We start from the raw sequence: 13,764 nt of genomic DNA on the forward strand, positions 1-13,764 counted from the left end.
CACAAACCACGCCCCATCGGACCCCGCCCCAGACAACAAAGCCACGCCCTCTCACTCGCGTCACTAGCCCCGCCCTGTCTGGGCCACGCCCACCTACCCTAGCGCAGGTTGCCCTGGTCTCGTTACTTACACCCCGGCGGAGCCGAATCCAGAGGGGCCACGCCACACCCGCTCTCCGCCGACCCCGACACCCCCCCCAGGCCCCGCCTCCGAGCCCATGGCCGCGCCGGGACCCCGCGCCTTACGGGCTGCGCTCTGTGGCGGCTGCTGCTGCCTCCTCCTGTGTGCCCAGCTTGCTGTGGCTGGTAACGCGTGCCCTTCACCCAACTGCTTGCCAGGAGCAGTCTGGGCTTGGGGAGGGGGCGCGGGAGGGGACTTCTCACTTGTGTGCGGGGCTCCTGGGGTGGGTAGAAGGAGGCTCCGACTGTCTGTGGAGCCGTATATAAGGCTCCGGGTGTGAGGCAACTTCAGGTGTAGGGAAGTGAAGCGGCCCCAGGTGAATGGGATGGGGGTGGCTCCTGATATATGCAAAGGGAGGGTGCTCTGGTGAATGTCAGGGAGCTTCTAGGCGTGTGTGCCCATGTGTTTGTGGAAACTCCAGGCGTGCGGTGGGGCTTAGGGGATCCAGGTGAGTGTATGTGTGCAGGGGGGTGAGATCCGTAGTAGTGGGGAAGGGGAACGGTAGCTTGGGTTCCAAGTGTTGCACCCACCTCACGCCCAGGTAAAGGTGCTCGAGGCTTTGGGCGGGGAGCCCTGCTCCGTGTGAACATCTGGCCAGCTGTCCGAGTGGCCTGCAAACAGCTGAAGCCCTGTGAACATTGTGTGGAGGGGAACCGAGCACACAACCTCTCCAGCTGTGTGTGGGAGCAGTGTCGGCCAGAGGAGCCAGGTATGGAGTTAGGCCCTCCCCAAGGTTAGTGCCCCCATTTCTGAACATCAGAGCCTTGGCCCCACTCCCTAAACCGCTTCCCTGCTCCTTCTCCCATCAGGACACTGCGTGGCTCAATCAGAGGTGGTCAAGGAAGGTTGCTCCATCTACAACCGCTCAGAGTCATGTCCAGGTAAGGGGGCTCCCTCTGGCCTAAGTCAAGCTGCGGGGAGGGGGCCGAGGTGTCCTCAGCCAGAGCCCGCCTCCAGTAGGGAATTGGCCTCTCCCCGAGAGAAGACTGTGCCCACAAGCACTGGGTCCAGCGTCAGTTCTGCCTTTAGCTCACTGAGATGTCGCTTCCCCTCTCTGGCCCGTTTCCTCCTCTGAAAATTGGTGCAGCTAGAGGATCTAGGACAAGCATGCGGAGGAAATGGAGGAACTAGCTCTTCTATTTTAAACCACAGTGAGGACTTTGGAAGCTCAGAAGGGAATGGGGGGAGGGCTTCCTGAAGGAGGCAGCGTCACAGATGATGATTAACGTAGAGATGGAGAGAGAGGGCTCCGCTGGTGGAAGGAACTGTATAAACTAAGGCTTAAGAGTGTGCCAGGTGGGCCTGAGATGGGGTCTTGATGGGAAGTGGCAGGGGTCTGGTTTAATTATGGATTTCCTGTCTCTTCAGCTGTGCACCACCACCCAACTCATGAACCGAAGACAGTCACAACAGGTAGGTACTATCTGGGGTAATGGAAGGATAAGAGGTGCATGGAAAACAGCCGGGGTCAGGCACTGCCGTGCTCTGTGACCTCAACCCTGTGACTTCTCCCTCTGAGCCTGTGTCCAACATCTGTAGAATGGGTTGAAGAATATCTCACAAAGTGAGGATTTTATGAGAGGGTGTATAGCACCTCATTCAGTTTCCAGTGTATAGAAGGTGATCAAGAAATGATGGTTCCCATCCCTTTTCCCCGACCCCGGTTCTGAGAACTCAGGATGGCCCCCCTCAGGACCTGCTTGGTGCTGAGGGTGTATGTCAGGTTGCCAAGGAGATGTCCTCAGTGACTACCTACTGCAACCTCCAGGCCCAGAGAGGGTCACAAAGCAGGGTCCCAGCCGAACAGAGGCAAGAACCCCACGCTTTGGTTCCCACTGCCCCTCAGGGTCTGGAGGTCAGCAGGCTTGGCAAGGATGGCTGAAGAGGCTCTTGGTTAATTAAAGCCAGAAACATGATCTCAGGGGCTGAATTATTGATGGCTCCTCCTCCAGCTTGAGCCCCAGCTGGGTCTTGTGCAGCTTATTTCTTCCTTCTGCTCCTCTTTCCCTAGTCCCCTTCTCTGGGGCTCCCTGAGCTGCTGCTGGGACCACCCTTCACATTGTCAGATTCCCCTTCTGGGGAAGTGGGATCCAGCCTCTGGGAAGTGGATCCAGCACCCAACTGGGCCCCTCTCACTGCCCTAGAATGCTCTTCTACCACCAGTCCTGCCCTGCTCTGGGCACCTGGCCCAGGGCCTGAAATCAAATCCCTGGTGGGAGTGGATGGCTAACGTGGCACAGCTGGGAGCCACCTAGATGTCCTGGCAACTGTGGGCCCTGAGGCGGGGGTGGGGGAAAGAGTCGGGGATGCCATGTAAGTCTGGCTCTGCCCTAACGGAGAGGTGACTGTCAGGCCTGGCATTCAGAGCCTGGTTAGTCCCTCCGACACATGTCATCGAGTCTTCATTTATCCCCTTGGTCGAGTGTGGGCCGCCACGTCTTCCTCTCCTCCTTCCCTCTCTCTGGACCCTGGGTGACTCCAGGGTCTTGGGACTTGGGAGTCCTGAAAGGAGACCACGGCATCTACACCTGGGCTTCGAAGCTCAAGACCCAAGGCGGAGAGGGACTGTGAACTGAAAGCAGTGTGGACGCCCAAGTTCTGGGTCCATCGTCACCCTGTGGGGTCCTGGTGGAAGAGGGAGGCAGGCAGGGAGCTCACTCACCATCTGGGACCTGCAGTCAGGAAGCCCAGAAAGGGTGTGAGAGGCATCAAGCCACAGAGCAACTCAGGAGCGGAGCCAGGGCCGGATGCTATCCGTCCTTCCAGGCACTTTCCAGCCACCCGTAGAATCTGGGTGGAACTTCTGAGCCCTCTGTCCAAGGCTCCCCTAATGAGGACTGGGGGCCTCCCAGATGACCTGTGCCGGGTTTTGGGGTGGGGCTGGGCCCCTGGCCTACAGTGGCCTGCTGTGGCCTCCACCCTGCAGAGAGCCCCTTGGTCCCTGAGGCCCACAGCCCCGGCTTTGACGGGGCCAGCTTCATCGGAGGCGTGGTGATGGTGCTGAGTTTGCAGGCGGTGGCCTTCTTCGTCTTGCGCTTCCTCAAGGCCAAGGACAGCACCTACCAGACACTGTGAGTACCTGGCCCACCGACCCCCTGCACCTGCTTCCCTGTGGCCCCTCAGGTGGCCCTCACTGCCCGTGTGCCGTCTCCTGCATGGGGCAGCCTCAGGGGCCCTGAGGCCCTCTTGGCCTCCTCCATGTAGGTCGCACCACGTCTCCCCGCTCCAGTTGTGGGGTTCTCTCGGCTGGGTGTTGGCCCATGTGGGACTCGGCCCGGGCGCGGCGTCTGAGAGCCCAGCTGAGCCCCTCTGTCTTTGTCCCCTCATGCTGTCAGCAGGGAGGAGAACCAGTAGGTGACAGCCCAGGCCGCCTTCCGCCTGCAGCTCTGTGGCTGCGGGCAGGAGCCCAGGCCACGTGTGCGGTTTGGTTTTCCTCTGAGAAGGGGAGCTGCTCTGAGGCTCCCGTGTGCTCTGGCCCCCAAGTGTGCTGTGGGGTGGATCGCTGCAACCTCCATTAAAGTGTTTGCTCTTCTGCCCGCTGCCTGCTCTCTGCGGGGTGCAGGGGGGGTCCTCAGCCCAGCTGAGGTGGGACCACCACCCTGAGTGCCTTCTTTGTCTGGCCTCTGCAGAATCTGACCCCCTTCAGGCCCAGATTCCACAATCAGGGGAAAGAGAATGAAGAGGCTGCCCGCTCTTGGCTTCCTTAAGGGCACTCAGGGTGGGAAAAACTTTGGTCACCAAATTGTGGCCCCTGTGGACACTGAGCAGACTCAGAGCCCCATAGTTGACATCCCTTCTTGTCCTGGGCCTGGTTCGTGCAGATGAGAGCATCCTTCAACCACCTTCTGCCTCATCGTCATCTCTGTGGCCCCCCGCCTGGTACTCGGTCTGGGCCTGGCCTCTTCCCATGGACCCGGCTTGGACACTGCCCCCAATAAAGGAGCTCTTTCCAGCACTGTGCTTTATGTCCCATGTCTTGGGCTGTGTGTGGATTGGATGGGGTGGGAGGTATGGTCCACTGCCCTCTCTTTCATGGAAATTCAGCCTTAAATTGACACTGTCACCTTTTAAAGTATTTTTATTTGCAGGAATTCCCTGGAAGTCCAGTGGTTAAGACTTGGTGCTTTCACTGCCGGAGCCTGGGTTCAATCCCAGGCCGGGAAATTTAAGATCCCACTAGCCTCACGGCCTGGCCAAAAAAATAGTTGTTGTTGTTATGTGTTTAACCCCCTCCTCCACTGCATTATAGAGAAGGGTGCAGAGACTCAGAAAGGGAAACACGCCGGCTTAAGATCACACAGAGTGGAATGGGGCAGGGCTGGGAATTTAATCCAGGTTTTTCTGACTCCAGAATGAACAGAACTTCAGAACTCCTCTGCAGAGGCATCTCCAGGTTTTTTTTTGCTCCTAAATTGGATCTCTGCCCTTGTTCCAAGGTGGAGGTACCCCCGGGACCCTCCCCAGGGTACTTCTGGCCTTCCTTGAATGGGCCCTCCTAGAAAGCACCACCCATGCCCACCTCCCTCTCTTCACCCCCTCAAACCTGGGCCCAGAAGTCTTCTCTAATAACATCTCCCACCCATGGGGCACTTGCTGGAAACCAGGCATGTGGCTGAGAGTCTGGCATCAGTGTCTGATTTAGTCTCATGATTGTCCTAGAAAGCTGAGAGGCAGTAGAGAGTCACAGGCAAGAGTTTAGCCTGTGGAACCCGACTGCTTTGTGAGACTGGAAGTTAATGGAGCAGCTCTGGGCCTCGGTTCCCTCGTCTGTAAAGTCCAGTAACAGCTGTTGCATCTCAGTGGGATGTAGGGCAGGTTCAGAGCAGGAACATGTGCCCCGTCTGCTTCACTCCAGGGCACCCATTCACCCTTCCAGCTGCCCAAATGCCTACATCTCTTCCTCCCCTCAAGGCCTCCTCTCCTTGCAGGATCTCTGGCTGCAGCTGGAAAGGCTTTAGGGCCCCTGGGCTGCACAGGGAGTTTCAGCTACTCCTTGGCCTCACAGAGGGCTCACCTGCCTACCCATCAATGCCAAACGCAGTCCACCCCCTCCTACCCCCAACACAGACTCACTTCTATCAACACCCACCCTCCTCTCAGACATCAGCCTCCCCTCCAGGTCCCTGCATCTGGGTCATGTGACCCAGCCTGCCTTGTTCTCTCTTCTCCAAGCCTCTGCACACGCGGTTTCTCCTGCCTGGGTCGCCCTCCCCTCGCTGGGATGATGCCCGGTCTCTCCCAGGCCAAGGAAAGAATGCCCCCCCTCACCCCTGGCTTTTCGCCCAGTTAAGGACATTTCTCTAGTGGATGTTTTCTTTTTCAAATGTAGTAAATGCCTGCAAGGAACAAAAGGACCACACGGACATTTATGTATGTAAAGAACGAGAATCACTCTCCCCAGCGTCCCACTCCCCAGAAATAACTATGCTTAACAGGATGGGTCAGACCTTTTTCTATGAATTTACAAAATACATACCTACACACCCTTCAGATCAGATCAGATCAGTCGCTCAGTCGTGTCCGACTCTTTGCGACCCCATGAATCGCAGCATGCAACACTCCCTATCCATCACCAACTCCCGGAGTTCACTGAGACTCACGTCCATCGAGTCAGTGATGCCATCCAGACATCTCATCCTCTGTCGTCCCCTTCTCCTCCTGCCCCCAATCCCTCCCAGGATCAGAGTCTTTTCCAATGAGTCAACTCTTCGCATGAGGTGGCCAAAGTATTGGAGTTTCAGCTTCAGCATCATTCCCTCCAAAGAAATCCCAGGGCTGATCTCCTTCAGAATGGACTGGTTGGATCTCCTTGCAGTCCAAGGGACTCTCAAGAGTCTTCTCCAACACCACAGTTCAAAAGCATCAATTCTTCTCCGCTCAGCCTTCTTCACAGTCCAACTCTCACATCCATACATGACCACAGGAAAAACCATAGCCTTGACTAGACGAACCTTTGTTGGCAAATTAATGTCTCTGCTTTTGAATATGCTATCTAGGTTGGTCATAACTTTCCTTCCAAGGAGTAAGCGTCTTTTAATGTCATGGCTGCAGTTACCATCTGCAGTGATTTTGGAGCCCAGAAAAATAAAGTCTGACACTGTTTCCACTGTTTCCCCATCTATTTCCCATGAAGTGGTGGGACCGGATGCCATGATCTTTGTTTTCTGAATGTTGAGCTTTAAGCCAGCTTTTTCACTCTCCACTGTCACTTTCATCAAGAGGCTTTTGAGTTCCTCTTCACTTTCTGCCATAAGAGTGGTGTCATCTGCATATCTGAGGTTATTGATATTTCTCCTGGCAATCTTGATTCCAGCTTGTGTTTCTTCCAGTCCAGCGTTTCTCATGATGTACTCTGCATATAAGTTAAATAAACAGGGTGACGATATACAGCCTTGACATACTCCTTTTCCTATTTGGAACCAGTCTGTTGTTCCATGTCCAGTTCTAACTGTTGTTTCCTGATCTGCATACAATTTTCTCAAGAGGCAGATCAGGTGGTCTGGTATTCCCATCTCTTTCAGAATTCTCCACAGTTTATTGTGATCCACACAGTCAAAGGCTTTGGCATAGTCAATAAAGCAGAAATAGATGTTTTTCTGGAACTCTCTTGCTTTTTCCATGATCCAGCGGATGTTGGCAATTTGATCTCTGGTTCCTCTGCCTTTTCTAAAACCAGCTTGAACATCAGGAAGTTCACGGTTCACATATTGCTGAAGCCTGGCTTGGAGAATTTTGGGCATTACTTTACTAGCGTGTGAGATGAGTGCAATTGTGCGGTAGTTTGAGCATTCTTTGGCATTGCCTTTCTTTGGGATTGGAATGAAAACTGACCTTTTACACACCCTTAGTTTTTTTTAAATACAAAATGATGACTTCTCTGGTGGCGCAGGGGTTAAGAATCCGTCTGCCAGTGCAGGGCATGTGGGTTCGATCCCTGGTCCATGAAGATTCTACCAGCAGCTAAGCCCGTGTGCCACAACTACTGAAACCCACATGCCTAAGGGCTGTGCTCTGCAATAAGAGAAGCCACTGCAATGGGAGACCCATGCACGGCAATGAAGAGTAGTAGCCCATGCTCGCTGCAAGTAAAGACCGCACAAGGCAATGAAGACCCAGTCAGCCAAAAATAAAATTATTTTTTAAAGTTTTTCATTACAAAAAAAAAAAATACGAAGTGGGAGCATACTTTACATTTTGTTCTGCAACTTTGCCCCTTTCGTTAGAGATCAGATTTGCCCCATGACTTATTCAGACGGTGATGGTTGATTTGCCTGCATCCTATCAAAGTCCAACAGGGTTATTTCCATTTTACCGTAAACAGCATCATGATAAACGGGCTTGTCTTCAGATCTTGGCACACCTGCAGCAGAGCGTGTGTGGTGGGACATATTCCTAGAACTGGAGTTGGAGCTTCTCAGCGTTCATCTCATGGATCCATCCTGTCTGGCAAGCTTGGCCTCCACCTTCCTTGACACTTTCATGAACCTGGTCTTCTCTTCCCCCACAAGAACTGGGCCTGGTATAGAGAAGGCCCTCAGAGAGGGTTTGATGAATGAATGAATGACCAACGTTTTCCTCTCCTCTGTCACCAGAGGTCCCTCTCCAGCTCAGACCTCACCCCTCACATCTGGACCAAGGCTGCTGCCTCTTCCTCACTGGCCTCCACGCTTGCCCTGCATGGTCTGCCCATGTGATGCCCTGTATTACCAGCTGTTTTCTAGCCTCTGCCAGGGATTCCTCAGTGGACCTGAGGGTGGGGTCACCTTGCTAACAATGCTTCTCTCTGGTTGGGGACATGGTTAGGGGCTTGGGCAAAATCTCTGGCAGAGAGAACACAAATCATGTCCTGTCTCTGAGCCTGTTTCTCCTTGTTTATTCACTTATTTAACAAACATTAATGGAGCACCTGCTATGTACCAGCCTATAACCCAGTTTCAATAATATTAATAACAACCATCAGTGGGACTGTGTAAGGATGGGAGGCGATATACAAATAGCACCCAGCATGACTTGGGGGCCCTGCTGCCCACCAGATGGTGTCCGTGGTCATTCCTGATATGGTGACAAGGATCAGGGAAGAATTCCTAGTGGAGATGACATGAGAGCTGGACCTTCATGCCCAGGGGGAGCTTCACAGGGAGAGACGAGGAGGGGATTCCAGATGAGCTAAAGTACAAAAGTAGAAAGATCCTATGTGAACGCAGAAGTCTGAAGAGATGGCTGCAGAGTCTTGGTGGCCAGGATCAGAAGTTGGACTCCATCCTGGTTGGACCGGGCAGGAATAATGCCCATTCTCTCAAAGGTGAAGGAGGAAAAGCCCCCACCTTCTGCTGGTTCCAGCCTGGGTGGGGTATCCCTGGGGAAAGACAATGGGGGAAGTCTTGCTTCATGTCCTCCCACCAGCCTGGAATCTTTTCTCAGGGCCCCAGCAATATGGGCCTGCTGCGGACCCCACCTCCCCTTTTCCTCCTCTTGTTTGGGGATCCTACCTCTCTGAGGACCCAGGACTACCCCAGCTGCCCAGGTAGGGGCCCCGGGTCCCCTCCCCACTCACCCGCTCACCCTCCCATCCTCATCCTCTCCCTAGGTATCCTTCTCCCACCCAGCTCACTAGCCTCAAGGGGCAGGGTGGGAGTTTGATAATCTGGGCTCTACACACACACACACACACACACACACACACACACAATGTATGCAAATAGATGCAAATGATGAAAAACCTGACAGCTAGAATCTGGGGGATGGAAAGAAAAGTGCAGAGGGGTCTGGAAGAGACATATCCACTATCCCCATGCCCATCCTGTGCCCACCTGGCCCTGTGTCTCCCTGCAGAACCCAGGAAACTGGAAGCCAGTAAAGTTGTCCTCTTTCCCAGTTGTCCTGGAGCCCCAGGAAGTCCTGGGGAGAAGGGAGCACCAGGTCCTCAAGGTAAGAGATGCCAGGGATCAGGCAGGGGCCTGCGGAGGTGGCAATTACAGTCTGTGCTAAGAGATCATGGCAAAGGGGCAAGGAACCTACTGTGTGCCAGGCTCCAGGCTGGATGCCCAGCATCCTAAGATTAACCCTGTGGGGTAGGTAGTATCATCCCCATCTCGCTGGGCTTGGGGGGAAGGGAGGCTCAGAGAGGATCAGTCATTCGCCCAAGTACACAGAGCCAGGAGCCAGGAAAGGCTGCAGCTGGGATCTGACTTCATTGCTTTCTGGCCCCTGACATGGGGCAGGATGTAAGGCATCTCTCTGATTCTGGGATGTCAGGGCAACCTGGACCACCGGGCAAGATTGGTGAGCCTGGGGAGTGTGTGGAGCTAGAGGTCTCTTCTTTCTTTGCTCTGTCCCTGAACCAGAGAGGGGGCTGCTTGGCTGCTGCTCAGGAATTGGCTGTGATTGATCTCTTGTAGAGGGGGTGGAAAGCTGGTGGCGCTAGTGGTAAAGAACCTATCTTCCATTGCAGGAGACATAAGAGATGCACGTTTGATCCCTGGATTGGGAAGATTGCCCTGGAGGAGGACATGGCAACCCACCCCAGTATTCTTGACTGGAGAATCCCATGGACAGAGGAGCCTGGCAGGCTACAGTCCACAGGGTCGCAAAGAGTCGGACACGACTGAAGTGACTTAGCACACGTGCAGTGGGGGTGGAAAGCTGGGAGGAGTGGGGAAAATCAGGAGAAGGGCCTGGGCACCCTCCCCTCTGGTGGTTCCTGAGCCTTCTCTTGGGAGTACTCGGACTTCAGAGCCAACATTCATCTTTTCTTGGGGCTGGAGATTCAGTGAACTTGCTGTGGGGACAGGAAGGTTGAGGCCACCTTCACTGGAGCCCTGGCACCTAGAATCAGATGGTGCTGGAGTGTTGGTGGGTCAGCAGGTGTGGCCCAGCCCACCCCGGAGCTCCTCTTCAGGGGTCCAAAGGAATTGAGAGGGCTCCTGGAGTCCAACACATGGCCTGTTCCATTGCTGGGGCTTGAGAAATAACTTGGGGGCCCCCATCAGCTCATCTCCCCTTCCCCAGGCCCTGGGAGCTGCCAGGAGCTGCTGAGCCGGAATACCACTTTGAGTGACTGGCAGCATCTGTGCCTACCTGAGGGCTGAGCCCTCCCAGTCTTTTGTGACAGTTCAGTTCAGTTGCTCAGTCGTGGCTGACTCTTTGCGACCCCATGGACTGCAGCATGCCAGGCCTCCCTGTCCATCACCAACTGCCTGAGTTTACTCAAACTCATGTCCATTGAATCAGTGTTGTCATCCAACCATCTCATCCTCTGTTGCCCCCTTCCTCTCCTGCCTTCAATCTTTCCCAGCATCAGGGTCTTTTCAAATGAATCAGTTCTTTGCATCAGGTGGCCAAAGTATTGGAGTTTCAGCTTCAGCATCAGTTCTTCCAATGACTATTCAGGACTGATTTCCTTTAGGATGGACTGGTTGGAACTCCTTGCAGGCCAAGGGACTCTCAAGAGTCTTCTCCAACACCACAGTTCAAAAGCATCAATTCTTCTCCGCTCAGCTTTCTTTATAGTCCAACTCTCACATCCATACCTGACTACTGGAAAAACCATAGCTTTGATTAGACGGACCTTTGTTGGCAAAGCAATGTCTCTGCTTTTTAATATGATATCTAGGTTGGTCATAGCTTTTCTTCCAAGGAGCAAGCATCTTTTAATTTTGTCTTTTGTGACAAGGACACCGCAAATGGTGGCTGGCTGGTGAAGGAGTGTCAGGGAGAGAAAGGACTGGAACAAGTCAGACCCAATGGGCACTTCTACCCCTTGGCCCCTAGGGGGAGCCAGAGCCCACTGGAGCCAAGACATCCCTTCGCTGATTCACTAACAAATGCTTACTGAGCTCCCAGAGGGCCTGAAGAAGTCTGAGAAGGCTTCACAGAGGAGATGCCATTCGAAAGGGCCCTGAAGGCTGTGTAGAAGTTCTCGAAATAGGTGAGGTGCAGAAGGGCATTCCAGGTAGAGGGAAAGACAAATGCAGGGAGGCCGGAGAGCATGAGGGGGTGGGGGAGACCGTGCGAGTGAGCTGAGAGCAGGTGGAGTGCTCGATTGAGGTCTACTGGTGTGGGTCAAGCATGGAGGAGGGCCCAGACTGCAGAGACCCATTCACAAAGGGCGCTGAGTGACTGACTCTGAGAGTGGGGAGCCTTGGAAGAGTTTCAAGCAGAGGAGGGACCAGGTCAGACATGTTTTCGAAAGAAGATTCAGGCTACACTGTGGAGAATGCATTGAATGGGGACCAGAGTGCAGGTAGGGACACAGTTTAGGATGACTGCAGGGGTCTGGGCAGGAGAAGAGGGTAGGCAGGGGCAGGAACGGAGGTAGAGGCTCTTAGACTGAAAGATATTTAGGAGAGAAACTCTACAGGACCTGGGACTGCTTGGCATGAAGAGGAAACTGGGGTTGAGAGGGAGTATTAGGGTAAGACTGAATGGACCTCTGCTCTAATACCTTGGTTCTTAGCGTAAATGAAAGCAGGGTTATTTTGAATCCGACTCCCAACTGGACTGACCATCTCCTGAAGGCAGGGACAACGTTTCTACTATTTCAGTCCATCCAGGGACTGTGGTGTGAAGTTGAGAGTCAGTAAAAGGTGTGTAGAGTTGACTGGTATATTTATAGGCAAGTCTCACTTGGACTCACACTTTATCAACAAGCCCCCAAACCAAAGAGGGGGGCGTCTGTCCGCCCACCCCTCGCAGCGCCTCTGCCCCTTGCATCTCCTCATCCCAGGCTCAGCCTGGAGTGATGACTCCCATCGTCACCTTCTCTGCCTCCCTAGGTGCTCCAGGGGTGACGGGATGGTCCCGTGGATTCCTTCTGCTCTCGGTCACCCTACACAGCAGGTGTGGGGAGCCAGGAGTCTGAATTCTGGCCAGGGAATGAGAATTTGCACCAGCTTACTCTCCAATGTAGGTTTCTCAGTAGGGTCCAGGGAGTCTGAGGGGCCTTTCCTGGGCATTCTGACTTCCCACCTGGGATCTGAGGATTCCTCCATCTCTGCCTCCCCGTCCCCTCCCCCAGGCACCCAGGAGCTGTGGATGGAGCTGGAGGACTTTAGGCAACCACACCTTTGTTCCCCGCAGGTCCTTCCTCCTCCTAGTGGAGGCAGACCATCACCAGCTGGTGCTGGGCAGGTTCTCAGAGGGCAGGGCAGGTGAGGGAGCCTACGGTGGGGCCCTGGAGCAGGCCAAGAAATCTAGGGAGGCTGGATTTTTCCCCAGAGCTGCGATGGCCTCCATGAATGACCCAGGACAACTCTTTCCCCTGCTGTGGGTCTCAGTTTCCTCATTGGAAAAATGGCAGTGATGAGACAGGGTGGTGCAGGAGTGAACAAATTAGGCTCTGGAGGCAATCGATCCTGAGTGTAAAATCCAGCTCTGTCGTTTACTAACTGTGTGACCTTGGGCAAGTCCCTTCTGGGTTAGAGCCTCAATTTCCTCTCCTGTAAAATGGGTAAGGAGGCAGGGAGGGGGGATGTGAGAGCCAGCTGAGGCTCTGTTGAGTGTTATCATTATCTGCTTTGGAAGAGGAACCAAGAAAGGCTTTGTTTTTTTAAAAGAAATACCAACAGTTGAGAAGAAATTTGAAAGAGGGAAGTGGTTACAAGGAGTGCCTCAGCAGAGCCCCCTTTCCTGCCTAAGCGTCTAAGAAGTCCCTCCTAGCTCCCCCCTGGCACAGTAGCTCAGGCTGCAGCTGGGAGCTGTGAGGAGACAGACGAGCAAGAGGGAAGCCGGAGATTCTGGGAGGGGACGAGGCAAAGGGAGGCGTCAGTGGCTTTGGAGCCACAGTCCTGAGCTCAAGTCCCAATGCCTCTGTGATTAGCTGCCTGGGCCAACGCCCTGGCTCCATGACACTGCTGTTTTTCCCACGGGGCCAGACAAAACCCACCTCACAGTTGCTCTGAAGCTCCTGTGAGATGATCTCTTCAAGGGTGCCAGGCATGGTGCCAGCACCGAGGCGCCTCCCACCCTCTTCCTGCCAGGGGCCTCCCAGAGTTTCCACGGCGGGAAACCCTTTCCCACCGACCATGATACAAGTGGGAGAAACTGCACAGTGACTCTTCCTGGCGCCTGGTGGTATGGATCCTGCTATCAGACCAATCTCAATGGGCACTACTCGATGTTCAAAGCCCCTGCCCATAATTATGGCATCAACTGGGCCTCACACCAAGGCGTGGGCCACCCTTACCACAGGGATTAAATGGTGCCTCGCTAGGGCACCCTGGTAGCCAGCACCCTTATCTCTATCACACAGCTTCCGGACTCTCAGCGATTGTTCAGTTGCTCGGTCGTATTCGACACTTCATGACCCCATGGACTGCAGCATGTCAGGCTTCCCTGACTTTCACTGTCTCCCAGAGTTGGCTCAAACTCATGCCCAGTGAGTCGATGATGCCATCCAACCATCTCATCCCTGCTCCTCTTACTTTTTATTAAAAAATAAAATCATTTTAACTCTTCCCCAACTGGCAGACGTCTTCCAGCTATTGGGAAAAATGCAAGAGGGCAGAGCAGGGACACAAGTTTCAGTTCCATTCAAGGAAGATCTTCTTTCCAGTCAGGAAGATTGACAAGTTGACCTCAAAAGGT

At 54.0% G+C, this 13,764-nt stretch overlaps 2 protein-coding genes across 6 annotated transcripts; both read left to right on the top strand.

Annotated features, from left to right (window-relative positions):
* The first annotated feature begins 104 nt into the window (after positions 1-104).
* Positions 105-4,135, top strand: CD164L2 (CD164 molecule like 2). Of its 5 annotated transcripts, none has more exons than XM_070775659.1 (6): positions 105-305; positions 722-889; positions 990-1,061; positions 1,549-1,593; positions 3,193-3,251; positions 3,810-3,994. In XM_070775659.1, the coding sequence occupies exons 1-6, from the start codon at positions 218-220 to the stop codon at positions 3,885-3,887; spliced, it is 510 nt and encodes a 169-aa protein (XP_070631760.1). In that variant the 5' UTR covers positions 105-217; the 3' UTR covers positions 3,888-3,994. The 5 variants fall into 5 exon arrangements, with proteins under 5 accessions (XP_070631760.1, XP_070631731.1, XP_070631737.1 ...); XM_070775630.1 differs by lacking the exon at positions 3,810-3,994 and adding an exon at positions 4,002-4,135 and having other exon boundaries at positions 106-305; XM_070775636.1 differs by having other exon boundaries at positions 109-305; positions 3,107-3,251; positions 3,810-3,961.
* Positions 4,136-7,295: 3,160 nt separating this feature from the next.
* On the top strand, positions 7,296-13,632 carry FCN3 (ficolin 3). The gene is given in 8 exon segments (XM_070798550.1): positions 7,296-8,704; positions 9,013-9,108; positions 9,436-9,479; positions 10,170-10,284; positions 11,971-12,084; positions 12,197-12,230; positions 12,232-12,329; positions 13,158-13,632. Coding segments are annotated over 8 exon segments (1,128 nt in total). The 5' UTR covers positions 7,296-8,295; the 3' UTR covers positions 13,376-13,632.
* Positions 13,633-13,764: the final 132 nt, after the last annotated feature.

The sequence above is a fragment of the Bos indicus genome, chromosome 2 (genome assembly GCF_029378745.1).
Source record: "Bos indicus isolate NIAB-ARS_2022 breed Sahiwal x Tharparkar chromosome 2, NIAB-ARS_B.indTharparkar_mat_pri_1.0, whole genome shotgun sequence".
Lineage (NCBI taxonomy): Eukaryota > Metazoa > Chordata > Mammalia > Artiodactyla > Bovidae > Bos > Bos indicus.

What these genes read in the sequence shown, in the direction of transcription:
- CD164L2 (XM_070775630.1), top strand. Translation starts at nt 218, where the DNA reads ATGGCCGCGCCGGGACCCCGCGCCTTACGGGCTGCGCTCTGTGGCGGC. An exon ending in TGCCCAGCTTGCTGTGGCTG is followed by an intron (nt 306 to 721) that starts GTAACGCGTGCC and finishes CCTCACGCCCAG; the next exon opens with GTAAAGGTGCTCGAGGCTTT. An exon ending in CCGCTCAGAGTCATGTCCAG is followed by an intron (nt 1,062 to 1,548) that starts GTAAGGGGGCTC and finishes CTGTCTCTTCAG; the next exon opens with CTGTGCACCACCACCCAACT.